The 27981-nt window shown below is 37.7% G+C and overlaps 1 protein-coding gene across 1 annotated transcript; it reads right to left on the reverse strand.

The window, feature by feature from the left end:
- Window positions 1-16904: 16904 nt before the first annotated feature.
- On the reverse strand, window positions 16905-27973 carry OLR1 (oxidized low density lipoprotein receptor 1). The gene is made up of 6 exons (XM_036066452.2): window positions 27815-27973; window positions 25805-25906; window positions 23894-24139; window positions 20579-20718; window positions 20190-20305; window positions 16905-19917 (listed from the first exon to the last, which is right to left on the reverse strand). Exons 1-6 carry the CDS (start codon window positions 27900-27902, stop codon window positions 19773-19775), a joined length of 837 nt encoding a protein of 278 aa, XP_035922345.2. The 5' UTR covers window positions 27903-27973; the 3' UTR covers window positions 16905-19772.
- Window positions 27974-27981: the final 8 nt, after the last annotated feature.

The raw sequence follows: 27981 nt of genomic DNA on the forward strand, positions 1-27981 counted from the left end.
ATTTACTAAAGGAAAAGGTAATTTGCTAATCAAATGCTAATTTGAAGCATATATAGATAGATATAAATATAGATCTATATACACAGATAAGTTGATCCTCATTGTTCGTGGATTCCAAAATTACAAATTTGCCTACTTGCTAAAATTTAATTGTAATCCCAAATCAATAATCACGGCTCTTTCACGATCATTCACAGGCATGGGCAGAACAGTGAAAAGTTTGATCCTCGCTGTTCGGGAAAAAGACCCTCCTTTGCCCTGTGGTCCTTCTAGCTGGACTTAGAATCAAACTACACGAGACAAAGTAACAGGAGGAAATCAAAAGTAATAGGCATAGGTAAGGGACAGAGATTCTGAAGACAAGGAGACAACAGGAAGCTTATATGAGCTAAGGAGAGTAGGCGGGTCTGGGGACACAAAGGGGAGGAAGGCCTTTAGCAGGAAGGTGAGAGGAGATGTTTGGAGGAGCAAGTTTGTCCTATTATGCAAATAAGTTCCTTCAGTGAAAGAGAGTCTCAGTTAATACTCCTGTACCTGTCGCAGGCTCTCCTTTCCAATGTAAATTTAGGCAGTTGTGGGGGAGGCAGAGAGTTTTTCCTGCATCTGCTGGGCTTTGATTACCTTTAACTGAAAACAATCGCTATGCCAAAGTGGCCCATCTTGGGGCAGCCTGCAACGCAACATGCCTGATTCCAGATGACTTTGAACAAAGCAACACTGCCTTCTAGTTGCAGCCATCATATCGTAAGAGTGTCCTTTTCACGGTCTATTTAGCGCCTTTTTTTTTTTTTTTGCATTCTTTGTTGATTACTTCACTGCTTAAAATGCCCTCAAACATCGTGCTGAAGTGCAGTCCGGTATTCCTAAGCTCAAGAAGGCTGTGATGTGCCTTACAGAGAAAATATGTGTATTAGATAAGCTTTATGCAGGCATGAGTAATAGTGCTGTTGGCTATGAGTTCAATGTTAATGAAACAACATTATATATTTGCTAAGGTGTCTTTAAACAGAAACATATATAAAACAAGGTTATGTATCAATCTGTTGACAGAAAATGTTGGGATCAGATGTTAAAGAAATGTAACCCTGTATTTCCCACAGAAGCAATAGTTATTCAGTGTTCTCTGTCACGCCATAGATCATAACTACCATAAATAACGAGAATGGACTACCATGAATAACGAGAATGGACTGTGTAGATAAACAGATAAACAGAGTTTTAAGACTAAACAATAATCACAAAAATTGTTCAAAACTTTGGGCAGCAAAATATATTTTCAGGGACTATTTTATCATTGACATTGTTAAGTATTGCTGGTGATAAAAAGCAGACTGATCTTTAATAAATTTTGTTATTTTTTAAATTCTCTGCAGATAGTTCACTGCACCCCTATCGCTGCTTGGCTCTATCTCTCAGCCCTACTGGCCTTCTTTTTTATCACACAGACACACGGATTTGCTCCTGTCTGAGAGACTTTGCACTTATACTTTGGCTACATGTTTTGCCTTCAGAACTTTGCATGCGGGATTTTTCTGGATAATCAGTTCTCAGTTCAAACATCATTCTCTCTGGGCAGTCTTCCCTGATTCCTCAGTCTGAAGCAGAATACAACCGGGGTGCTTTCCCATCATTCTGAATCACATCGTTATTCACTTTTTTTCTTCAAAGCACTTCATGCTATTCAAAAATCACTCCTCTGTTTATAATTAGACTCCCCCTGTTCACAAGTTTGTAAGCTCCATGAGTTAAGAATTTTGTTTGTCTTGTTCACTGAAATATCCCAAGAACCTACACTAGCTTCTGATTCATGGCACATTAGCAATAAATACATGTTGGGTTAATGTATAAATTAATTAAAAACCTTTAAAAGTAATAATATATGTGCAAAATATACACATTTACCTTCATATTTATAGTCTAAAATTATCCAATTCTATTGTCTAATCCAGTTTATAAACTCCAAAAAGATAAGAATTCTGTCTCTATGGGTATTCTCTGTCCAAAGTCTAGTACAGTGTCTCCAGAGTTGTGTCTATTTGGGGGGGCGGACAAGCAATTATACACCTTATGAAAGAACCAAACTATTGGCAATTCTAATTTCTAGTCCCAAATCACAACCAAGTTGTCTTTAAATTTCCTTTGGAGAGCAGAGGAAAACAATGGGCAGTAGGTGTCATTTTCAAGTGGGAAGTATTTTTTGTGTGTTTGTGTGAGGTTACCTGCGGCATTGTCCCTCTCTCTTCCACCCATCATGGTTCTTCTTTCTCCATTGTGTTTACTTTTATTGCTACATTGGACATTCACATTTTAGTGGAACATGACTGCATTAACTGCATTTTTATTTTCTCCTGTACCCTTGAACTCAGCCTCATCTTTAATAGGAAGAAAGATACAGCAAAATGTGATACAGGACAGAACAAACAGGGAAATCTCTAGACTGCCCCAGCATTGATACAACCAGAGCATCTCTGATTTTGTTTGTGGTTTTTGTTTGTTGTTGTTGTTGTTTAACTAGGCTCCATGCCCAACATGTGGCTTGAACTCAGGACCCTAAGAACAAGAGTCGCATGGTCTACTGCCTGAGGCAGCCAGGCACCCATGATTTTGCTTGTTTTATATGTAGGAATTTCATATATAATTTCACTTAGAAGAAAAGCAATTGAACCCACAAAATAGAAGCTATTCACCTGGTATATCCCATTCTTTTTTTTTTTTTGAGAGAGAGGAAGCAACCCAAGATAGGGGACTTGAATTGCATAGGGGGAAAAAATATCCCTAAGAACTTCTTGTTGGCAGAACTTCTGTATTCGAAGTCCATGTTCTAAAAAATGCATCATGTTGCCTGGCCGCTCCTGATTCTGTCGCTGATTGACTTTAGATATGTTGTTTAATTTTTTTTTTTTTATCTGCTCGTTTCCTCACCAGTAAAATGGGTATGATGGGTCTTAAATCTGTACTGGGAACATTGGATGGTGAGTAAGAGAGGTACAGGATAACTAAAAAAAAAATGAAAACAGATTCCATGGGGTGTGTGATCTGAGTGAAGTCAGGACAAAGTAATCAAAAAGATTTAGCAAAATTTGGCAGGCATGAACGAGGTGATGGGGCCATCTGCTGCTTTGTGGTGGGAATTTCAGGGCAAGTTAGAGGAAGTGACTATTTTATTCACTTGTGAGTAAAACTGAAGAATTTCTGCAGGTTGGTCCCAATTCATAATAAAAATGTGACTTTCACTCTGCTTAAAGGCATCTATATTATTGCCATGTATGTTTATTTAATTTTTCATTTCTTAAAGATTTATTTATTTTAGAGAGAGCGAGAGAGCGTGTGCGCCTGAGAGCATGGTGGAGTGGGGCAGAGGTAGAGAATCTTCAAGCAGATGACCCATGAGTTCATGACCTGAGCTGAAACCAAGAGTGGGATGCTTAACCGACTGAGCTACCCAGGCGCTCGTAATTTTTTATTCTTAATTTCTGCCACCATATCATAAGTTCCCAGAGGGCAGAGACCTTGTCTTGTTCACTATTAATTCCCAACATCCAGAATAGTACTTGTACATGTTAAATAAATGAATAAAATTGTATACATGTAGTTATTTTTAATTTAACTGTTGTCTTTCTTCATCCACACTAGATTGTAAGCAGCATGAGAATAGGCTCTATGTATATTCATTACTGTTTACACTGTGAGTATTGAAGAAAGAAGGCACTCAAGAGAGCTGTTAATGAATGAATAACCAAAAAAAAAAAATGTAAATGAGAAAAATTTAATCCACATCTCTCTGTGAAAGTAAATTAGAATAACTTGGAGAAAAACAAAATATCTTGATACTATTATTTGGGTATTTAATAGATAACCAGCTATTTTAAAATTAAATATTAAGTATCCCACATTATTTTCAAAATGTAACACACATGCTTAATATGATGGTCATAATATTTGGAAAAATTGCTCATTCAAATGTTTTTGTTAATATTTGAGATTTGTTGCAAACAAATAAAAGACTTGGTCCTATATAAGCATATCTCAGAAAAAAGCTTAGCGAAGGCAGATCATTTGACATTTATGAATATATTGAGGTAGATTTCTGCTGTCAGTCTTATAGGCTGCTTTAGGGAACTTAAATAATTTATACTACCCCTGGATTGTCTATTCTCTAATGGTAGAATTATAAATGATCTGTCAGCTATGCTCTTAATGGAGTAAAAGCCCCAGGGAAGAGCTGAGGCATGTAACTGTTCACTGACTTATTATAGGGACCATTAAGTTTAAATGTGTCCTAACTAAGGGCCAACTCACTAATGTTCAAAGCCGCTTAGATTTTCTTATGGTCCAGGTACAAGCCAAATGGCTAGTACTCTTACTTAGAATTCTGAGTTTCCCAACTGTGCAGATGCTCAGAACCACTTACTTCTCTCTCATTTTTAAAATTTGCTCCCAGGAAACGTGGTCCATCAATTCTCTGGTCCATGGAATCCTTGACAGGTTAATACCGTGCACACTGTGTGGATGAGGATAAATGATCATGGAGAGGCAGAAGTTGGAAGTAAATGTAGGTGCAAAGAAGGTACATTTGGAGATATTAAGATATGAAGATTGGATATTTAAAATTTGCTCATTTTACTTGCTAAGCTGTAAAACATGAATGATAGGTTCAGGAAAGTATACATATTCTGCTCATGTCTCCAAACCAGCATGACCTAACTCTGTGAAATGTTCTAAGGTAACCCAATATTTGAAATCATATTCACTTATATGCCATCTATTCTTATTCTGACCCAAATGTCTTGCAGAGCCCTGATTAACTCAGAAAATCTCTACAAAGTAGAAAGGAAGAAACGTTGAACAGTAATTTTTTTTTTTTTTTTATGGTTAAGGAAACAAGTGCCAAGTCAGGGTACATTCCACAGCACACTATTTCAACAACAACAACAATGAAATTCTAAGCAATGTTTACAAACACAATTAAACCTAGGTTAAGAAAGTCTTTGTTATTTGGCCAAAATTTGTTGTAAGAGGTTGAGAAACTACTATTAAAAACAGAAACACTTGTAGGACTTTATAAAGACAGGAAGAAAATGAACTAATAATATAAATAACTAACATTTCTTGAATGCTTGACAAATCTTAGGCACTACGTGAGGTATTACATAAACATTATCCCATTAAATTCTCTATCTATGAGCTACTAGATGTGATAGGAAGATCTGTGAGCTACTAGCATGATCCGTATCTTTCAATTAAGGAAATAAGGTAATAAGATATCCAATTAAAGATTTCAATTAAGGAAATCAAGGTACTAAGATATCAAGTAACTTGCCTTAGACAACAGAGATAGTAATAGACTAGAATTTGAACTCAGATAGTCCAAATTCAGCATCCTTGTGCATGTCTTTAATGCATTAAGTTATTTATATCAGGAGTCAGCAAATGTTTTTGTGCAAAGAATGAGAGTAAATATTTTAGACTTTGTGGATCACTTACAGTCTCTGCTGCATATTTTTTTTTTAAATAACACTTTAAAAATGTAAAAACCAGTCTTTGCTGTCAAGGTATACGTAAATAGGCTACAGACCAAAAGCTGTAGTGGTTTAACAATAACTTTATTGTTTAAAGTGATTTAAACCAATCAAGAAACAGTCACCTAAAATAAGAAAGAGAGAGATCCCCCAAATTGATCAGTTTAGGTCAATTGCCTGTGAATCTAAGGTTTAGGAAGACAAGCCACCAATGTCTGTAAGAACGGGAGATAGAAATAGCAAGTGCGACTGGACAGTGACTCATAGGCACTGTCAGCCTGGCTTACAAAGACAGCTCTGTCATCAACTTTGAAATAGAAACTATGCTAGACACAGAGGCAAGAAATTCATGTTCTAGAATTTTTTCCCCAGGGATTCTTTCAGCTCAAACTACCTTTTTTTTTTTTTAATTTATTTATTCGTAAGAGACAGAGAGAGAGAGAGAGAGGCAGATGCAGAGGGAGAAGCAGGCTCTCTACTGAGTGGGGAGCCCAATGTGGGACTCGATCCCAGGACACTGGGATCATGACCTGAGCTGAAGGCAGACGCTTAACTGACTGAGCCACCCAGGCGCCCTCAAACTACCTTCGTTCAGAGATATCAGTAGCTTAAGTACTTAATTATGAAATCTTTCTCTTGGACTTTTGCTTAAAGTCAAGATGGATTTACCTTTTAACTTGAAACAAACAAAGCAGGCAAATCATAAAACAGCAGTTTTCAAAACATTGCTTATCAGACAACAAGGGGCCATGATTCATGGGAGATGGAAAACAAACAAGGTGAGCTCTGCCGTTGCCCCAGCCTGTCATGTTTACAGTTTGCAGGCCACACACAGGGAAGGGGAACTGAGGAGGGTACTGGAAAATACCTGAGTTGAGAAAGACAAAGCCAGCCGGAGTTTGAAGAAGAGCACAAGAGAAATAGCTGCTGAGAGAGAGAAGACATTTGCAGATGGTCCACCGTGAGCAATCATCAGGGGACAGATCAAAGCATGCGTGTGAGGGAACTGCCAGAAAACTGGGAAAAAGAACCCTCCAAGAAGAACAGGGGAAATACTACACAGTATTCACTCAGGGCAGGCAAAATTGCCCTTTCTCAACAGCAAGGCTGGAAAACAGCACAGTTCCTAGACCACTGAGAAGACTCCTCAGAAAATCTTCCCTTGGAGAATAGTTAACCCCAGGGTGAGAACTTCCTTGGTACTGCCCAACAATCATAAAAGGAATAACCAGGAATACTGTACTGTTTCTATATAACTCAAATGCATCTCACAATAAAATTTAGGAATATTTATAGGAACACAAAAATATCTGGCATTGACTTAGGTAAAATTAATGATGCCTGGCTTTCAATTGAAGATTAACAGTCATGCCAAGAGTCAGAAAAACTGACCCTTATGGGAGATGAGGTCATGAGGAGAAAAATAATCAAAACCAACTCAGAGGCTAGAATTAAAAGGTACAGATATTTAAATAGTTAAAATTAAAAGGTACAGACATTAAATAGTTCATATGTTCTTAATACATTCATATATTTAAAAAGCTGCATAAAGACATGGAAGATATTTTTTTAAAAAGTAGGGGCACTTGGCTGGCTCAGTAAGTACAGCATGTGACTCTTGATCTCTGAGTTGTGAGCTTGAGCCCCACATTGGGTGTAGAGATTACTTAAAAATAAAATCTTTAAAAACAACAACAACAAAGCACACTTCGAGAAATGAAAACTATGAAGTGTAAGATGAAAACCCCACTGAAGGATATTAATGACAGACACTCAGCAGAAGAGATTAATGGACTTGAAGATTTAACAATAGAAACTATCAAACATGAAACATGAGAGAAATAACTTTAAAAGGGAAGGAATGAGGGAGAGAAGGAAGGGAGAGGGGGAGGGAGGGGAGGGAAAAGGAAGGAAAGAAGCATTAGGGTACTGTGGGATAACTTCTGGCTACCTAATATACATGTGATTGGAGTCCCTGAATAGTGTGTGTGGCAGGGAAGAGGGGTTCAGGGTGAAGCAGAATACATATTTGAATAGATAATAGCTTAGTAGCTTAAATTTTGCCAAACGTGGTCAAAAGGCAGAAAGAATTCCTCACAAGCAGACCATCCCAACAGGAAATGATAAAGGAAGTCCTTCAAGACAAATGAAAATATCACATGATAATAATGTAGATCTAGGGGGAAAAAATGAAGAGCATCAGAAATAGTAACTACATGGGTAAATATGTAGTTTTTTTATTATTATTTAAACATCTTTAAAAGATGACTTACATTGGGGTGCTTGGGTGGTTCAGTCAGTTGAGCAGCCAACTCTTGGTTTTGGCTCAGGTCATGATCTCAGAGTTGTGGGATCAAGCCCTGCATCTGCTGGGGATTCTCTCTCCTTCTCCCCTCCCTTCCCCAGAGCATGTGCTCTCTCTGCCCCCCCCCAAATAAATAAATCTTAAAAAAAAAAAGATAATTTACTCTTTAAGCAAAAATAATAACTATGTATTTTGATGTTTATAATATATATAAAAATGAAATGTATGGTACCATTAGCAGGACAACTGGGAGAAGAGAAATGGAAGTAGCCTGCTGTAAGGTTCTATTCCTATACATGAGGTTGCATATCACTTCAATAAGTTATGATGTGTATTATAAATCCTGAAACAACTACAAAAATAATATAATGAAGAGAAATAGCTAATAAGCCAACAGGAAGATAAAATGGGATAGTTAATTAATACAAAAGTGGGCAGGAGGGGCGCCTGGGTGGCTCAGTCTTTAAGCGTCTGCCTTCAGCTCAGGTCATGATCCCAGGGTCCTGGGATCGAGCCCCGCATCCGGCTCCCTGCTCAGCGGGAATACTGCTTCTCCCTCTCCCACTCCCCCTGCTTGTGTTCCCTCTCTCGCTGTGTCTCTCTCTGTCAAATAAATAAATAAAATCTTTAAAAAAAAAAAGTGGGCAGGAAGGGACACCTGGGTGGCTCATCAGTTAAGCATTTGACTTCGACTCAGGTCATGATCTCAGGATCCTGGGATCAAGCCCCACTCTGAGTTCAGCGGGAAGTCTGCTTCTTGCCTTCTTCCTCTCCTTCTGCGCCTTTCCCTGCTCTTGTGCACACACTCTCTCTCTCTCAAATAAATGAATAAAATCTTTTTTTAAAAAAGGAGGCAGGAAAAGGAAAAGAGAACAAAGGTAAGTTGAGACAAATGGAAAACAAATATAAAAAAGATTTAAATCTAATTATATCAAAATCACATTAAATGTAAATGGTTTAAACACCTAAAGGACAGAAATTGTCAAATTATATAAAATAGCAAGACTCAACTATATGTCACCTAAAAGAACCACATTCTAAGTATAAAGAGAAAAAAATATGTTAAAAGTAAAAGGACTGGGGCACCTGAGTTGCTCAGTCGGTTAAGCATCTGGCTTTGGCTCAGGTCATGATCTCAGGGTCCTGGTATCAAGCCCTGCATCAGGTTCTCTGCTTAGCGGAGAGTCTGCTTCTCCCTCTCCCTCTTTCTCTCTCTCTCTCACTCTTGCTCTCTCAAGTAAATAAATAAAATATTTTTTTAAAAAAAGGTAAAAGGACTGAAAAGGTCAGAGAAAACCAGGAATGGCTATATGGCTACATTAATTTCAGACAAATAGATACATAGCAAACACTACTAACAGAGATAAAGAAGTTCATTTCATAATGATATAGGGGTTAATTCCTCAAGAGGGAATAACAATCCACAATATTTATGCCTCTATTATCAGAGCTTTAAAATATACAAAGCAAAAACTGATAGAACTACAAGACAAACAGATAAAATTACAATTATAGTCAGAGGTTTAGATATTTCTTTTTCAATAATTGATAGGATAATAGACCCCAAAAAATCATCAAGGATATAGTAGACTTGAACTAAGTCATCAACCACTTTCATCTGATGTACATTTTTAGATCATTCCACTTAACAACAGCAGAATACACATTCTCCTCAAGTATACATGAAAAATTTAACAACAGGTCTCAATAAATTTAAAAGATCAAGTCATAGAAAGTTTGTTTTCTGCCTAGAATAGAATTAAATTGAAAACCCATAGCACAATGATCTCTGGAAAATCCCCAAATATTTGGAAACTGAATAACACATTTCTAAACAACCAATTGAGCAAAGAAGAAGTTGTTGGGGAAGGTTATTGAAAAAAAAAAATGTAACTGCTAATTGACCTGTGAGCTAACCCCAGGGAGGCTCCTCACCCTCTCCTCTGTTTTTGGATATGATTCCTCTTGCTTTTCCCACTCCCAGGGGCTGCTCCAAGGACATAAGCTTGAGATAGTGATGTGGTGTTGAGAACACCTGCATAGTGTAGGTGATTGAACCTAATTAAGGTCTCTACATAAACTTTTAAATTGGTGGGCATAGGGATTCACTGTCTTATGACCGCCCATGACAAGCTTTGTACGTAAGTTTCCTTTGCTTATTAAACCTGCCACCTACCAATCTTGAAAGGCCTGCCTCTTTCCTTCATTTCTCTCTGCCCTTGGTGAATATGGGGCTGGTTTCAGACTACGTGGAGGAAACTCCCAAGAGGGTTGCGAACCGACACACTGGTGAGCCAGCCAGGAGACTGAAGAAACAAGCCATGGGAAAGAGGGATCTTCTGGGGGAATCCATTGACTTTTATGTGGGGAGGGGTGGTCCATATGTTAGATGCTTGTGGACCACTGCATGACTCCAGGGACACCTCGAAAGCACTGGCTGCTGTAATGTGCTTATTGGGGAAACTGAGGACAGCACACTGTGGCAGAGAAAGGAAGCATATGGGTGCTGCATCAGGCTGGCCTCTACCGTGGGCATCTCGGCTGGCCACCGATGCCCAACTAGGCTGATGCTCTGGTTAGAAAGTTAGAAGAGCTGACGTTAGAGGAGGATGTGTGGGTGTCCACTAGTCCGCTAGCTTCCGGCTGGCTGCCAAGGTAGGAGAGCAGGATAATCAGTTGGAGAGATTAGCATGCTGTTTTGCAAAGCTAGGAGGGTGCAAGCTGCCACAGATTAAGATCCAGGCATTGGTGACAAAGCCTGATTAAGAGGTGGAATTTCTGGTAAAGATGAAAATGAAGAGGAGGCTATTATGGTGATTGATGAGGGAACAAAGTACCCCATGACTTGGGATCCTTTATACAAAGAACATTTTAAATAGCAATTACCCCAAAACTTCCAAGAGAAAACTTACATTCTTTCTGTGTCCTTTTGAGCTGTAAATCTTACATGTCTTTGAAATGTAAACACCCAGTAGATAACCTTTGCCCACAGAGACTGAAGGAAAAAATAAAACGAGAAAGGCTTTTTAAAACGCACAGTGCTGTAGAAGTTCCCTTGCCCCAGAACTAGTCTACAGCCTCCAAAGATCACAAATATCAGTGAAAAGCTTAAGCCATGGGAGTGGGTACCCAATTCCCAGCTGGAATTTTGGAATGACAGCTGTATGGGTTTAGAAAGTTGCAGAAGGTTTATGGAAAAGGCATATTGAGAAAAGAATTTTACCTGTAGTCAAGCTAAGATTAGAATTGATTTATGTAAGTTTGTTTGCTTTAGAGGAGAATTTTGATTTCAAAAGTACACCATAGTAAAATGAAAATTTGGTTTTCTCTCTAGTAGGAGGACAAAGTTCTTGTAGATTATTGGTCTGCTCTTAATAAGAAATTATAAACGAAGGTTTTCCTTTACTCTTAATGTAATCTGACTAGAAAATAAAGATTCCATGTTTTGTCTTTACCAGGTTTTTATTAAGAAACTGAGTCTTGTCTATTAAAAAAAATAAGGTTTTTTTTTTTTTTTTTACAACTATGTAATTTTTTTGTCTAGGTTAAATTTCATGAGAAGCGTTGTCAAATCAGAAGTGGTGCTAAACTTGCTTTACGGTATATTTGTATAAAATTCTTAATATCTGATATGTCCTGGTATAATGCTACCAATCACAATTTTTTTTTTTAAGATTTTATTTATTTATTTGAGAGAGAGAGAAAGAGAGGGAGAGCACTGAGGGAGAGTGAGAGCGAGAAGCAGGCTCCCCGCTGAGCAGAGAGCCCAATGTGGGACTGGATCCCAAGATCCTGAGATCATGACCTGAGCCAAAGGCAGACACAACCAACTGAGCCACCCAGGCGCCCACCAATCACAATTTTAAAAGGTATGTCATAGAAATAACCAAATTCCCTTGTCAATTTCATCATGATGAACTCTCAAGTCTTTAAGCATGGCCATTTTAAGTTCTTTTGTCATTTGCAATTATTGTTTTACTCTGATGCTTTGGTTAAAAAAAAAAAAGTCTTGTATAAGTGCTTCATCTTCAAGGAGATTTCATGGAAAAGACTTGGACAAGCACAGGTTTCTGATAACTAAGATCAATTTGCCTTCATGTGTGAGGGACAAAGATGAACCTTTCAGTGCTCCTGCAAGGCTACCTACATAGACCCACCATGTGCAGGATGGTAGCTGGGACTTGTCCCTGTTGTCCTTCCCCACATCGGTAAAATGGGCCCCTGACACTGATGATACAGTGTTAACATGGGAAGACTGGCCTCTGCTGCAGGACACCCTGCAGACTTTGCTAGAGCATCTGTAAGGGAGAAGATGGGTAATGGACCAACGGAAAATCCAAAGCCCAGGCACCGTTATAATGTTTTAGATGTTGTCTGGTTGGGTAAAACCCATGTTGCCCCAAAAGCTATAATTAATGATGTACAAGCCTTTGTAAGGATTATGGGGTTCTGGAAGACTTTTATTCTTCTCCTGGCTCAGTGCCTCCATTCCTTATACTGCCTGCTAAAAAAAGGGTGCATATGGGACTGGGGATCAGAGCAGCAATGAAAAAGCAAAAATTCGAGTTAAGTAAATTAAAGCTCTGGGCATCTCTCTGGAGCAGGGCTACCATTTGAGTTACGTGTGTGTGCGACTCCAGAAGGGATGAGTTGAGCGCTGTGGCAGAGACAGCAGGAAGGGGAGTGCCCCTAGGACTTTGGTCCCGGCTCTGTAAGGGGACAGAAACTCATTATACCCCTACAGAGCAACAGCTCCTGGTGGCGTACACAATGTTCCTCCAGGGAGAGCCTCTCACACAGCTGCCAGTGCAGTAGCCCGTGGGCTGAGCTCAAAGCAATCTGCCTAGTGATCACTCTTGAGTCCTGGTCATTAATCCTTTGCAAGGACAGTTGGGCAGTTTTCAGAGGGATCGATCCTATGGCTTGGACAATGGGAAGCCAAGGGATGGATGATCATATATAAGCTCTTGTGGGGGCAGGATATGTGGAAAGACATTTGGGTCCATCTGCAAAAGCCTGAGGCACTCTTCACTGTCCTGCAAGTGCCAGCTCACGAGGCACTGACACCCCCTTGCAGTCAGAAAGCTGATGCTCTAGCTCAGTTACGGACCCTAGCTACTGACCCTTCAATAGATTCAGCAGATTGGGAGCTCTGGGTGTTACATGTAAACAGTGAATCATGGAACACTGCATCAAAAACTAATGATGTAATGTATTGCAATTAACATAACATAATTAAAAAAAAAAGCAGATTGGGTGCGTACAAAAACGACCACCACAGTATTGCCAAGGATGCTGGACTGCCCTTGAAGTACAGTGACTTGGTTAATGAAGTAACAGCATGTCCTGTGTATTCTGAACAATGCCCAGGACAACTGCTGGAAGAATCTGGGACCATCCACTGAAGTTCCCAGGCAGTAAGGGATTGACAAATTGATTATGTCAGCCCCGTTTCTCTGAGTGAGGGTTCTAAGTATGCCTTGGTTTGTGTGGACACTGAATCTGACCTAATCCAAGCTTTCCCCTGTCACTGGGGAAACCGGCTGCCACCACTAGGGGATGAGAGAAGCTGAGTATTACACACAGACAGTAGTGAGGAGTCACATTTCAAAGGTTATGATGTACAAGACTGGGCAAAAGAATTGACATTGGATGTTCCATCTCCTCTACAAATGGCAAGCAGCAGGGTTGGTAGAAAGGAAGAATGAACTACTAAAACAGCAGATTAAATTATTAACAGGTAAAACCATCTTGACTGGGTGGGCTAAAATACTATCCCAGGCTTTAATACATTTGAATGATCCACCAGTAGGGCCTGTCGCCTCACATGCCAGACAAGAGACCCCGGCTGAGGCACAAATACAATAAAGGTATGGAAGTCTTGGGAAACAGCCATTGACCTGATTCTCACTGAGGATCAATGTTCCATGCTGCTGAGAGCACAAAGCCCCATAATGACTGGGGGAAAAAAATTATCTACTGGAATTTGCAATGGGACATCCCCCCAAGATGGGTGAGTTACTTTGCACCCTCTGGGTGAGGGGAAACTACTTAATCTCCACTGAAATTCTGTTGTCTTGATGCAAGATGCACCTGTTGGAATATATGAACGGACAGGAACATGTGTCATTGAAAGAGAGGAGAAGATAAGGGTCCTGGTCTGATGTATCCTGTCCCCAGTCCATTTCCTGCCTGACAGTGCTGCCTCCCCCAGAGGTATGTACAACCAGGTCAGGTTCCTAAAACTGCCAGCCTCCCTCTTCGCGAGGCCAGGTGGGCACATTCTGTTTTCTACTAGTTCATTATTTGGCTGCTATCTTTGCTCCCCATTGGTTTAGAGGATGTTATAGGACACATAGAAACCCTTACGAAATTCACCCAACAGATAGTCAACACAACCTGTCCTTACTGAACGCTGAAATGACTCTAATGAGAGTCTTCAAAAATATGGCCTTAGACATTATTACTACCTCTCAAGGAGGCACCGATGCCGTTATCCAAACAGAATTTTATGTGTTCATACCTAATACATCTGCTAATGTATTATCTTTATTAAGTCACAGAACGACACAGGTAAATGCCCTAAATGATTCAACCCCCAGCCCAGGGGAATTAATAAATCAGTGGTTTGGATCACTGGTCTCTTGGTAGAAAAAATGTGTCACTGATTTTAAAATCATTGTTTTCTCTTACATGTACCTGTATTCTTGCTGTGGCATCTGCCTCCAATGCAGCCAGAGAACCACCAAAGGAGCCGCCTCCATGCTGGTGAAACCCCTTGCTGACTGCTCAGGGCACATTGTGAAAGAGAGGGGTACGTGAGATTATAAGAGCCAGTCAAGAAGGGTGGAGTTTTGGGGAAGGTCATCGAAAAGACATGACCTCCAATTGACCTGTGAGCTGGACCAGCAGTCAAAGGTTCCTCATTCCCTCCTCTGTCTTTCAAATGTGGGTTCTGCTTGCCTTTTCTGCTCCGAGGAGCTGCTCCAAGGATATAGCCTCGAGACAGTGATGTGGTGATGAGAACACCTGCCTGGTGTGCATGGTTGAGCCTAGTTAAGGCCTCTGTATAAATTTTTAATATTTGGAGTGTGGGTGGGGGATTAACTAGTCTTGCTGCCACCTGAGACAAGCCTTGTATGTAAGTTCCCTTTGCTTATTAAACCTGCTACCTCCCAACCTGGAGTAGCATGCCTCTCTTTGGTCTCCCCTTGCCCTTTGAGTAAGGGAGATGAGGCAGTTTCAGATTTCATCCAGGAACAGGAAGCTCCCAAGGGAGTTATGAGACAACAGAAATTAAAGGGAAATTAGGAAGTATTTTGAACTGAATAAATATGAAAAAAAATCAGAATTGTTGCATACCACTACAGTTAGTGCTTAAGGGGAAACATAGAGCACAACATGGCTATATTTAAAAAGAAAGAAAAGATCTGAAATCAGTGAACTGAACTTTCATCTTAAGAAACTAGAAAAAGAAGAGCAAATTAAAACATAATTAAGTAGAAGAAAGAAAAAATATCAATTGAAGCAGAAATTAATAAAATAGAAAACAAAAGTAATAGACTGTACTTTTTACAAAAAAAGTAAATTCAATGAAAAAAAGAGTTTCATCAAGAAGAAAAATGAACTTTTTCTTCTAAACCAACTAATTAAAAAAAGAGAAATACAAAAATTAACAATGTCAAGAATGAGAGAAGTTGCGTTAATACAAAATCTAGAGATATTGAAATGATAAAAAGAAAATACAAGGAAAAATGTTAGGCCAAGAAATTAAATATTTAGATAAAGTGGACAAATTCCTTGGAAGACACTAACGCCCAACAAAGTACACTCAAGAAAGAATTATTTGAATGATATTACATCCATTCAACTGAATCTATTGTTAAAAATCTTACAAAAAAAGAAAACCCATGTCCAGATGACTTCAGTGGTAAACTATATAAATAATGAACAAATAGTACCAATTCCACACAAAACCTTCCAGAAAATTGACATAGAGCAGTACTTCTCTAAAACATAAACCAGACAAAGCCATTACACAAAAAGCAAATTACATATCAATATCCTTCATAAACATACTTGCAAAAATCCTAAAACAAATTTTAGCAGAACTAATCCACCGATATATTAAAATGATAATAAATCCCAAGAACCCAAGGTTGGTTTAACCTCTTATAATTATTCAATGTAACTCATCACGTTAAAAAATTAAAAAGAAAAATATTAAAATATGTAATCATTTCAATAGATGTAAAAAAAGTAGATGTAGACAAATCAATACCCATTCCTGATAAAATCTCTCAGCACTCTAGGAATAAAAGGGAACTTCTTCAAATGAAAAAAGAGCATCTATGAAAAATACACAGTTAACACCATACTTAATTGTATTAACACTGATTTCTTCCAAGATCAAGAACAAAATAAGGATATTCACTCTCACCACTTTCTTTCAATGTTTACTAGAGGGTCTGTCTAGTCTATGAAATCTAGCAAGGAAAAGAAATAAAAATCATCCAGAAAGGAAGAAATAAAAGTGTTTTTATTTGCAGATGACATGATTATCTATGTAAAAATCCAATGGAATACACACACACACACATTACTAGAAAAAATAAGTGTTTCAGGATATAAGGTTAGTATAAAAAAGTTTATTATAATTCTATATACTATCAAGAGACATTTGGAAATTAAAATTATAAATGATAACAATACCATCTCTAGTAGCATCAAAAATATGAAATATATGATGATAATCTAAGAACATATGTGAAACATCTATACAGAGAAAATTACAAAACATTGCTTAAAGAAATTAAAGAACACAAGTAAATGGAGAGATATACCTTGTTTATGAGTTGAACAAATCAGTATTTTTATTTTTTTTTTTTATTTTTTATTTTTTTTTTTAAAGATTTTATTTATTTATTTGAGACAGAGAGAATGAGAGAGAGAGAGCACATGAGAGGGGGGAGGGTCAGAGGGAGAAGCAGGCTCCCTGCCGAGCAGGGAACCCAGTATTTTTATTTTTTTATTTTTATTTATTTATTTATTTTTTGCAACTTTATTTACTGAGCATGTCATTATTTTTTTTTTTTTTAAGATTTTATTTATTTTATTTGACAGAGAGAGACACAGCGAGAGAGGGAACACAAGCAGGGGGAGTGGGAGAGGGAGAAGCAGGCTTCCTGCAGTGGGGAGAGCCCGATGTGGGGCTCGATCCCAGGACCCCGGGATCATGACCTGAGCTGAAGGCAGACGCTTAACGACTGAGCCACCCAGGCGCCCCCAAATCAGTATTTTTAAAATTTCAATTTTCCCCACATTTTTCTAATAGATTCAATGCAATCCTTCAAAATTTCAACAGGGTTTGTTTGTTAGGTTTTAGAAATGGACAAGCCAATTCAAAAGTTAACATGGAAATACAAAGACATAGATTAATCAAAACAACTTTGAAAAAAGAACAGTGTTGAAGGATTACCACTACATGATTTAGAGAAATTGCAATATTCATGGTGGTGTAAAAATATGTAAGTAGATCAGTGGAATAGAATAGAGAGACAGAAATAGACCCATGCACATATGGGTAACTGATTGTTGACAAAAGTGCAAAGGCAATGTAGTGAAGAAAGAATAGTCTTTTCAACAAATGTTGCTAAATCAGTTGAATATCCATATGCAAAAAAAAAAAAATAATAATAATAATGAGAGAGAGAGAGAGAGCACTTTAATACATGACTTACAAACTAACCCAAAGTAAGTTACAGATTTCCATGTAAAACCTGTAACTATATAATGTCTAGAAGAAAACACAGGAGAAAATTTTGTGACCTTGAGTTTGCCAACAAGTTCTTAGAAACACCAGTAAAAACATGAAAATGGACTTCATCAAAATTTAAAACTGCTTTTCCAGAGAATTAAAAGTCAAGCCATAAACTGAAAAACAAAAACAAAAGATGATCAAAAAGACATCTGATAAGGGACTTTTATCCAGCATATACAAAGGGCTCTCAAAATGTAACAATAAAAAAACAAACAACTCGAAACTTCTCAGATTTGTACATTACTTTATCAGAGAAAATATGTAGATGGTAAATAAGCAATATAAGTAAATAAAAAGACCTCAAGATTATTTTTCATTTAGGAAATGCAAATTAAACCACAGTAATATACCGCCATACACCTATTAGAAGGTTACAATTACAAGACTGACCATACCAAGTGTTAGCAAGGATAGGTGGAATTGGAACATTCATACATTGCTGGTAGGAATATCAAATGGTACAACTTTGGTAAATAGTCTGGCAATTTCTCAAATACACCTACTGAGTGATCCTGACATTAAACTCTTAAGCATTTACCCAAGAGAAGAGAAATACTATGTACAAACAAAGACTTGTACACAAATACCTATAGCACCCTTATCTGCGATAGACAAATACTGAAAACAACCCAAATGGTCATCAACAGGTAATTTATCAACAAATTGGGGTATATTCATATATATACTCAACATTTAAAAAGAGTGAAAAATTGATGCAAGCAATAAGATGAATGAATCTCAAAATGATTAGCTAAGTGAAAGAAGCTAGACCAAAAATAAAGAAGAAGACATGCTGTTTGACTCCATTCATATAAAATGCTACAAAATGCAAACTGAAAGCAGTTTGGTGGTTGTCTGAGGAGAAGGCATTGGGGAGAGGATGATAAAAGTTGGATGATGGAAATGTTCACTATCTTAATTGTGGCGATGATTTCAATGGAAAATGTTCACATATATGAAAATTCTTGTGTACTTCAAATATATTAAGTTTGTTATATGCCAATTAAACATCAATAAATGTGCTAAGAAAAGAAAATATCTCTTGTCTTCCTAGGAATGATACAGCTTTTTCTTTTTTTTATGAAGTTGGTGCTAGATTATGTGCAACAAAATGATAAGGCTTCCTTTAAAAAGTAGAATAACCTGTGAAGGGAGGTAGCAAGGGAGTAGAAATACTGAAAATAGAAGGAATACTTCTAATTCCATCTGTTTCTATTCAGCTGTATTTCCATACCTGGCTCAGTTTGTTCTTTAATTGAGTATCTTCATATTTTCGTCCTGTGTGTTTCCATATTAGCACAGCACAACAGAGTTGAGAAGAACTCATTTACAAATGGTGTGTACTTTAGGGAAAAAAAAATCGATTTTTGCCTCAGTCCCCATGATTCTAACAAATACCATCTGAAGGATTAAAGCGATTAAGCTATCCTTTGATAAAGGATGAAGAAATAATTAGATTCCAAAACCAATAATGAATTGTGATTAGTTGACTGAAAAGATCATTCAATTTGTAATTACTTCCTGGGACATCCCAATTGCCCCAAAATGTGATGATGTGGGGTGTGTATGTCGTGTGTGCGCATGTGTACGTGGTGGAATCTGGAGAAAGATCACAATTTAAAAGACCAACAAGTGGTAGCTTTTAACGTTGAGAACACACGTTTCTGGATTCCAGCATGGCCTTTCCCTTTTTCTGTTTCTTCGTGCATTCTTTTCTGTTTCGCATGCATTTTTCCATGCATCCACCAGTTGGGCAAGTTCTCCACATTCCATCTTCTATGTGGTTTAGGAAGGTGAGGGGAAGATGGTACTGAGGTAGAGGACTGAGTACAGAGGGCTCCCAAGACTTGAAGAGGAATAAGACTTTAAAATAAAAAAAGTGAAGGGGGATTGAAGGGTTGGCAGGGAGACTTGGGACAAGCTAGGTGAAAAACAGAGAGAGAGAAACAGAATCAAAATTTCTGATATCAAGGTGCCAGGCAGCCGGAAGCCCAGTCTCTGCTAGGGAGTTCTGCCATCAGCTAATAACAAGCAGTTCATAGGGCTCTCGTGGTTTACACCTAAGTGATGAAGGACAACTTAAATTCCAGAAAAGAATTCTCCTTCTCTTCTTCCAGAGCTTTCGAACTCACTGTGCTCTCAATAGATTCGCCTTCTTCTGACATATACTGAATGCAGTTAAAATGCAGTTGTCAGCGAAAACAGCTCCCCTTTGTATATATACACAACTGCCTGAAGGATAGTTCTGTGAAACAGGACCCTGGAGTCTAAACCTGCAGATAGGGAAGGGGGGGAAAAAAAAGGTAGATTTACTGCCACTTTGTGCCAGAAACTTAACCTTGTCTTAAAGCTTCAAATCAGTAATAAATGTGGGAAGGAAAACTCCAGAGAAGGTCTGAAAGGCTAAATGGGCAAGTCCTTGTCTGACAGAGGTGGAGAAGGAATGTTCAGAAATTCCTCAAGCTTCTCCCTGACAAGAAGAGGACATTATGTGGAATGTGGAAGCAACTTCACTAGCACGTTCAGCAAAGAATAGGAAACTTACAAGTGGGGCATCAAAGGAGAGCCATCCTCCCAGAGCCATGCGCTGCTGGGTTTCCTCAGAGACAACCCCATCCAGAATGGGAAATTGGAATGGGCACTTGTTTGCTGGATGAATTTCTGTGGGGAGTAATGTTTAGGTTAGATTCACAAACCTAAAGAACCAAAAGAGATCCCTGACATCCTTTCCGTGGTTTTACAGAAATGTTTACAAAAGCCTAGAGATACAATGTAACCTCTCTACCCAAGGTCATGCATATCATTAGTGGTCAGATGAGCCTAGAAAATAAGTATTCTGATTCTCAAACACGAGCTCCTCCACCAAGGGCATAAACCTGATTTATTTCCCTATAAGGCACTACTCCAGCCCAATGTACAACCATAAAAACTCACCAGATCATCTGTGCTATTAATTTTCAGCATCTGGGCATCCAAAGACAAACAGTTCTCCTGGCTTTTTTCCCAATTAAATGGGCCAGAGGAAAATAGGTAACAGTTTTCTTCATGCCAGAGCCAGTCTTGGGGACAAGGACCTAGGAAGTGTAGTATATCTAATCAGTGAGTGATGCCTGAGTAAAAATATTTCTACAGTTCTTAAATCAATTCTCCCCTCGGGACTGTCACATGCATATCATCTCTTCTTAATTAGAATTATATCCAGAGTCTTCAAAGACCTCAATAGACCAAAAGTCTTTATTTCTCCTAAAGTATTCTGATTTTAGTAAACTAAATTAAAAACAAGTGTGTTCAAAGGCAAAACTTGAGCTGAGATGTAACTTTAGAATCTGACCTATTTTTTATAATTATGTTTGGAATAATGGAAGAGCTCGGGGAGTGGATATGTTAATAGCCACACTGCTATTAAGAAAATAAGCTTGGGGTGTCTGGCTGGCTCAGGGGAGCACACAACTCTTAATCTCGGGGTGGGTTTTAGGCCCACACTGGGTGTAGAAAATACTTAGAAATAAAATCTGGGGTGCCTGGATGGCTCAGTAGGTTAAGTGACCAACTCTTGATTTTGGCTCAGGTCATGATCTCTGGCTGGTGGGATGGAGCCCCTTGGGCTCTGTGCTCAGCAAGGAGTCTGCTTCAGGATTCTCCCTCCCTCTGCCCCTCTCCCCCTCACTAGTATGTGCACTTTCTCTCTCTAAAATCAATCAATAAATAAATCTAAAAAAAAAAAAAAAGAAAATCTTTTAAAAAAGGTACATTTATGTATTTTAAAACTTCAGGTTTTCAAATAATGAATTTAAGCTTATATATTGTGCTTCCTGTTTCTAGACATACGTTGTCCAATACATAGCCCTATGTGGTATTCAAACTACCTGTGTTTCTTTTAATTAAAAAAACTTCTTTTTTAAGTAAACTCTACACCCAAGCCCCTAAGGTGGGACTTGAACTCATGACCCCAAGATCAAGAATCTCATGCTCTACAGATTGAGCCTGCCTGGGGTCCTCTTTTCATTTCTTTTTTTTTTTAACGAACACAATATCACTATGTTGGCAGTACTTTACACACATTAACTTATTTAATCCTCATAACAACATGATGAAATAAGTTCCATTCATTTTCTTCCTTTGGCAGATAGAGTAAATGGGAATGTGAAACTTGGCAGACTCGCTCTCACATCCACGTGTTTAATCACGACATGCACTACCTCTCAAACTTTTGCGTTTGAATCAATTAAGGAAATTTCTTGGTGCCCTTCAAGATGTTTTGATACAGAATCTCGGGGTAAACCTAGAAGTTACCATTTTTAAAAAGCTACTGTAGTGATAATGTTGTACACCAAAGGTTGACAACCACCACTAATTTCAGTCCTAAATATAAAGTCTATTACTGTGAAGACCCTGCACCTTTCTAGCTGGATGACCTCCTGCAAACCACATTTGGTAACTTCTCAGAATCTCTCTCTCTTCATATCTACACTGTGGACCACAGACTTGTTAGTAAGAAAGATAAAACTTGTCTCAAACTTGAGGAAACTGGTCTATTTTTTTTTCCATGTGGTATTTTATTATTAATGTTTTTGAGAATCTTCTCAAAGCTGCTTGATGAAAAGCAGTACTTTATTTGCTATCTCTATTAATTGGCCTTTATCCGACACTGTCAAGGAATGGAACGTGTTACCTGGGATATCTACCAGTGAAAAACATATTACTTAATATTTTTGATTGGTTGCCCATGCCTGGAATCTCTGGGAGACAGTTCTGGATGGTCCTGACGTAGATTTAATCTCATACAACTGATAAAAAAAAAAAAAAAAAAAAACTTTCACAGCCCCATCTGGGGACTGAATCATTGGTTGGTATGTAGCTATGTCTGCTTATATAAACATTCCTATCTTTGATAAATTAGTCTCCTTCCTTTACACCTTTTTAGAGACAATGTATTCTTTAATTTCCTCGATAGCTCCCTCCTTAATAAAGACATTAAATACAGGTTTGATACTTGCTAAAGATCAGTTTGTCCAAAAATCTCTGCTTCTTTTGCAAATTTAAATAACCCTGTAAATATTGAAAGGATTTATTAGCTCCAAAACTTTATAAAAAAAAACTACTTATCATTTTATCATCACTTAACTTCTCTGGCTATCAATTTTTTTCATCTATAAAATAAAGATCTGTGGGTATTTGTGAACTGTTATATAATCCATATTCAAATAAATTGCATGGTTGAGATCAAGTGAGATGTACAAGCAAGAAACTGGAGAAATCTCTGTTTATTAGTAGCAGTTAGTTACTAATGCTGAGAATAGGAGACTCATTCATACACCGCCAAGAAAGCAATGCATCTCTGAGAGTAATTCCATCTCATATCCCTTAAATCTCCCTATGATGAAAAGCATATGCCTGACTTAATTACATGTTGTACAAAGACTAAATGACACAGATAACTCTGTAATAACATCAGAGTTCACATCATCATCCCCTTCTTATAGATGCTATTTCTACCTGCCTCCTAGATTCTGAGATCAACTCAATTCTTCTTATATAAACTGACTTCCTGGGCCCTTTATATTTTTTTCTTACCTAAAGTATCTACCCAACACTTGCAAGTCAGCCTACCTCCATTCATTTAATTTAAATTGATGTTGTATACTTTAAGTAATAGAGTTATAGAATAAAGTTAATGTAGAGCTTCCCAGGGACAAAGGAGACACCATAGGGAAAGAAATCAATGATTAAGATACATTGGTACAGGGGTGCCTGGGTGGTTCAGTCGGTTAGCATCTGCCTTCCGCTCAGGTCCTGGTATGGAGCCCTGCATCAGGCTTCCTGCTTCACCCTCTCCCTCTGCCCCTCCCCCCTACTGGTACTCTCACTCTGTTCTCTCTCATTCTCAAATAAATAAAATCCTTAAAAAAAAAAGATACATTGGAACAGAAAGAAGTAAGAATCCATGGCAAAGGGTAAGGGTGGGAGAATTCTTCCAGAAATATCTCAAAACTAAATTTTAAAAATAAAGAAGAGGTTCTTATGAGGAAAGAAAATTTAAATCCACCAAAAGCTGTGCTTAATTAAATCAGGTATCTCAAGAATTTAGCAGAGAGAAGGGTGGGTTGACAAAAATAGAGAAATTCTGGTGTCAAACATTATGAATATATGTTAATATGCCAATTTCATGCCTAGAGACATTTTCAAAGCAGAGTTTAGATTAAACAGAGAAGTTTCCACTACTTCTTTTCACCTCCCCATCCCCCATACCTGAAAAGTTTGCTGCTTTCCTCAGAGCTTCTTGGAGATTCAGGTTCTGATGATGAAGTTGCATCTGTTTTTTGGAATTTTCATCCAGCTTCTGGTTAAGGGTTTCTATTGTTTCTTTGAGTTCCCTTTCTGACTCCTGGGAAGATTTTTCTGCCTGCTTCTGTGCTAAGATCTGTCCCTCCAGTATAATTTCCTGGTTAGTAAGGTTTGCTTGCTGTTGCTTTAGAAGATCAGAAACCTGTGATACTAAATCATAGCTGAAATAAGAACTCCATTACCAATCCTGAATAAAAATCCCTCCACTGGATTTTGAGGAAATCAAAGAATTGAATCAAATTATCTATTTTGACAACAGATAAACTGCTGGAAAATTACTCAGAAATTATGGATTTAAAAGTTATTTAATATTCCTGCAGTATTTTTTTTTAAATGTCAGGAACTGTCACAGACACTTTTGATTAAAAAACAAACAAACAGGATTTTGCTTGTTATTGATAGTTACAGACAAGCTTAAAAGCAATCATAAGATAAAGGGTATATCAATGGCATAAATAAAATACAGACAATCTGAAATAGATGCCAACCAGACTCAGTGATTATTAATAGTTGTCATTAATGATTTACTCTATTTGTGTCTTTATTCCGCTGCTAACTCTCTACCCTTCCAGACTTCCTAATTTTATTTAAAAACTGTGACACCCCTTTTTTGAGGCACCCTCCCAATTATTTTAAGGTGCTATGTCATAACAATTTCAAGCATTTTTTGTTTCTTGGGTTCTTTTTTTTTAGCCACAGTACATTTTAGGAAGGGTGGGGATGAAATAAAGTTTGTGAAATCTGGCAGGCAAAAGGGTCAAATGTTTCAGTTCCAGAAGCTTGATGATTCAGTACAAAACAGACTGACCCCTTGGGTTGAAGGCTGGATTTGAGACTGTTGTAAAGTGATTCTTCTCACGGGAAGACTCATCCAGTCACCACCACTGAGTCAAGGGCACTTATCCTAGTCATTAGGGAAGGCCCTAAGTGTTAACAGATTGAAAAAATAAATGGTTGGTGACTTTAACCAACAATTGAGAAACAAATAGCACTTCCAAGGCCTTAATCATCTAGATTCTAGATGGACAAAATAACTCAGATCTACAATCTAAATACACAGGCAGATTATATGGATGATCGATACCATTTTCATTCCTTCTTGGCCACTCTCATCCTTCTTATCACTTCTTTTCCTCTCAACATCCTCTCTTATAAGTGGCCATACTATAAATTTGAATTACAGTTATTTTAAATGTTTCATTTATTGAGATAGTGTTTCTGATTCTTAACTTTAAATTGGTATTTAATCATCTCAATTAAAACTCAATGTAGGAGTGCCTGGATGGCTCAGTAGGTTAAGTATACGACTCTTGATTTCAGCTCAGGTCATGATCTCAGGGTTGTCAGATCGAGGCCTATGTCAGGCTCTGTGCTAAACATGGAGTCTACTTGAGATTCTCTCTTTCTCTCTCCCTCTGCTCCTCCCCCCACTCGCGTTCTCTCTCTCTAAAAAACCAAACAAACAAAAACCAAAAAAACAACCTCAATGTGAACTATATGAAGTTTCTTTTCCTTTTGGGTCTCAGGGGATCTTGTGGCTTAGTAGCTTCAAATTATTTTCTTTTTCATCATTCCAGGATTTAAACAGACTTTACCCATGAAGTTATAACAACAAAACAAAACAAAAACCTACCATTCATAATCTTAATTCCATGTCCCAGTCAATTTGAGGGACAAGCACAATGTACTTATTCATGTTCCCACTTATTCCAAAAAGTTTGTCTAGACTGTATCTAAATCAAGGCTGTTTATAGTTATGAAACCATTTAATAAACCATATTTGTAAGTTCTTTTTCAGCCTGTTCCAGTACTTACATTGCATTGTTAGCATTATAAGAGTTACCAGTAATCCCAAGCAAAGGATCCCCAGGGTCACAGCAGTAGGGCACCACCACCGAGAAGAAAGAAAATGAGGACCTAGAGTGACAGAGGATAGAATCAGAAAGACATAAAAGATGAAAGCAAGTCATCAAACAATTCTTTGGAAACTGTCTGTAACTTGTACTTTGCATTTCTTACCGTAGAAGTCCTCCCAAGGGCTCTGCAAATAATTCATTGTCCATATTTACAGATGAAAAATACAGACAGAGAATTTAAGTAATTTACTCTTGGTCACACAACTGACACAATTTAAGAGCCAGGATTCAATATCAGATAATGTGATGTTAAGTATCTGATTCTAAAGCTTATACTTTATCTACTCTCCCCATAATGACTCTCTAAGAAACTCTCAGTCTAGCTTGGTTGGATCAGTTTCATCCACAGAACAGAGAGCCTGATACTTTTAATATAGACTATGTGTATGCACACACACACACACGCACACACACGCACCTCATACACAGTGTGTTTTATAAGTAGTATGCCATAAAAGAATGTCAGACACCAAACAAGTAAGTTAGTTAATCAACAGATCACCTCAAATAATTATAATTTTGTGCTTTCAATTTTTATTCCACTAAAATTACCATTGGAAGTAAGGTTATTGACTGAAGAAAAATAGAAATTAAACTTCAATATTCATTTGACTCATATTAATGTCATGTCCTATACTTACACCAGCTGTGGCCCTTGTTGTTATAAAAGTTCACCGTTATTATAGAAACAAATAAGTCATGTAGCTCACAGCTCCACCACTGCAAAAGCACAGATATTTTGGTTCAACGGGAAAATATCTCATATGATCTATGTGAACTCCTAACCCTGTACAATAAACAAATAGGGTACTGGTCGTGTTATCATTTATATGCAGATAAGGAAACCCGAAGTCTCAGTGAATTGTATAAGATCACACAGATGTTAAGATCCAAACATAGGTCTTTAATCCAACGGTCAGTTGCTACATGGCTTGGAACATTACATCCCAAAATTTCTAGTGCAAATGTGTAATGATCCAAATCAATCAATGGTCAAATATATTCACAGAGTCAAAAGCGCTTCTGTTAGACTCTAGAGATGAGACAGACAAAATAGAAATCTTAACAGGAAGAAATACAGTTCATTCACTGATTCAAAAGTCATTAAGGTCCTGGAGTGTATGTGGCAAGTTGGCAAAGAAGTAGAAGATAGTTGTATCTCTTGCAAATAATTGCTTAGGATTCTAGCTTGGGGGTAGATATCTGTGTAAATCTGTCAACCAATATTTCCCTCTGATCAGTATTCATTCTATACTATGAGTGTATGTCTACCACTCTTGAGTGAAGAAACTCCTGAATTTTTAGAAGAAAATCATAGGCTCACCACCTGTTCAGGGAAGGCACAAGCTCCCATTTTCTACAGGACACGCTTTGCCCCATTTCGTGGGTAGGTAGAGACCATTAATCCAACCTCTGTTCCCATTAGTGATTTTCTGATCAGAAAGCAATTGGATTCTTTTCAGTAGGTGACTGATCTGAGATATTTAGCTTCATAATTGTAAAAATTCAGGTACTCAATATTTACAACATGAAGAATGAATGAATGAATGAATGAATGAGCAAATGACTACTGTTAACTTGGATGTCTACCTATAAATGCTGATTCAGAGAAATAACGCATGTAAAGTGAATAGGATAGAACATAACGTATGATAATGTTTAATAAAAGTTATCAGAATCTATACATCATGATTCATACCAAGTTAGTTCATTCACATCATCATCATCATCATCATCAGCATCATCACCATTATATCTGAATTGTTTTTCTTTTAAGTAAATGTTATTAATTCTACAATATTTTTCCATCCTCGGGTGTTTTAGCTTTCTAATCTTATATTCAATTAATTTACATTTTTGGGCTAATCCTAGAATTCTGTTGCTGTGCACATTCACCCACCCCTAATACCTTTAGCTTTCTTTATATTTGGCTTCTGATCAGGTTGATCCTTCATAGTCTTGCTCTTGAAGTCATCAAAAGTCATTTCCAAATTCATTCCAAGAATGAGAGAGTGAAGCAGTCAAGGACTTCTGCAAAGTAAAAATCCGTGAGCTCCTGCTAGAGTGTTTAAATAG

Source organism: Halichoerus grypus, chromosome 6 (assembly GCF_964656455.1).
Source record: "Halichoerus grypus chromosome 6, mHalGry1.hap1.1, whole genome shotgun sequence".
Lineage (NCBI taxonomy): Eukaryota > Metazoa > Chordata > Mammalia > Carnivora > Phocidae > Halichoerus > Halichoerus grypus.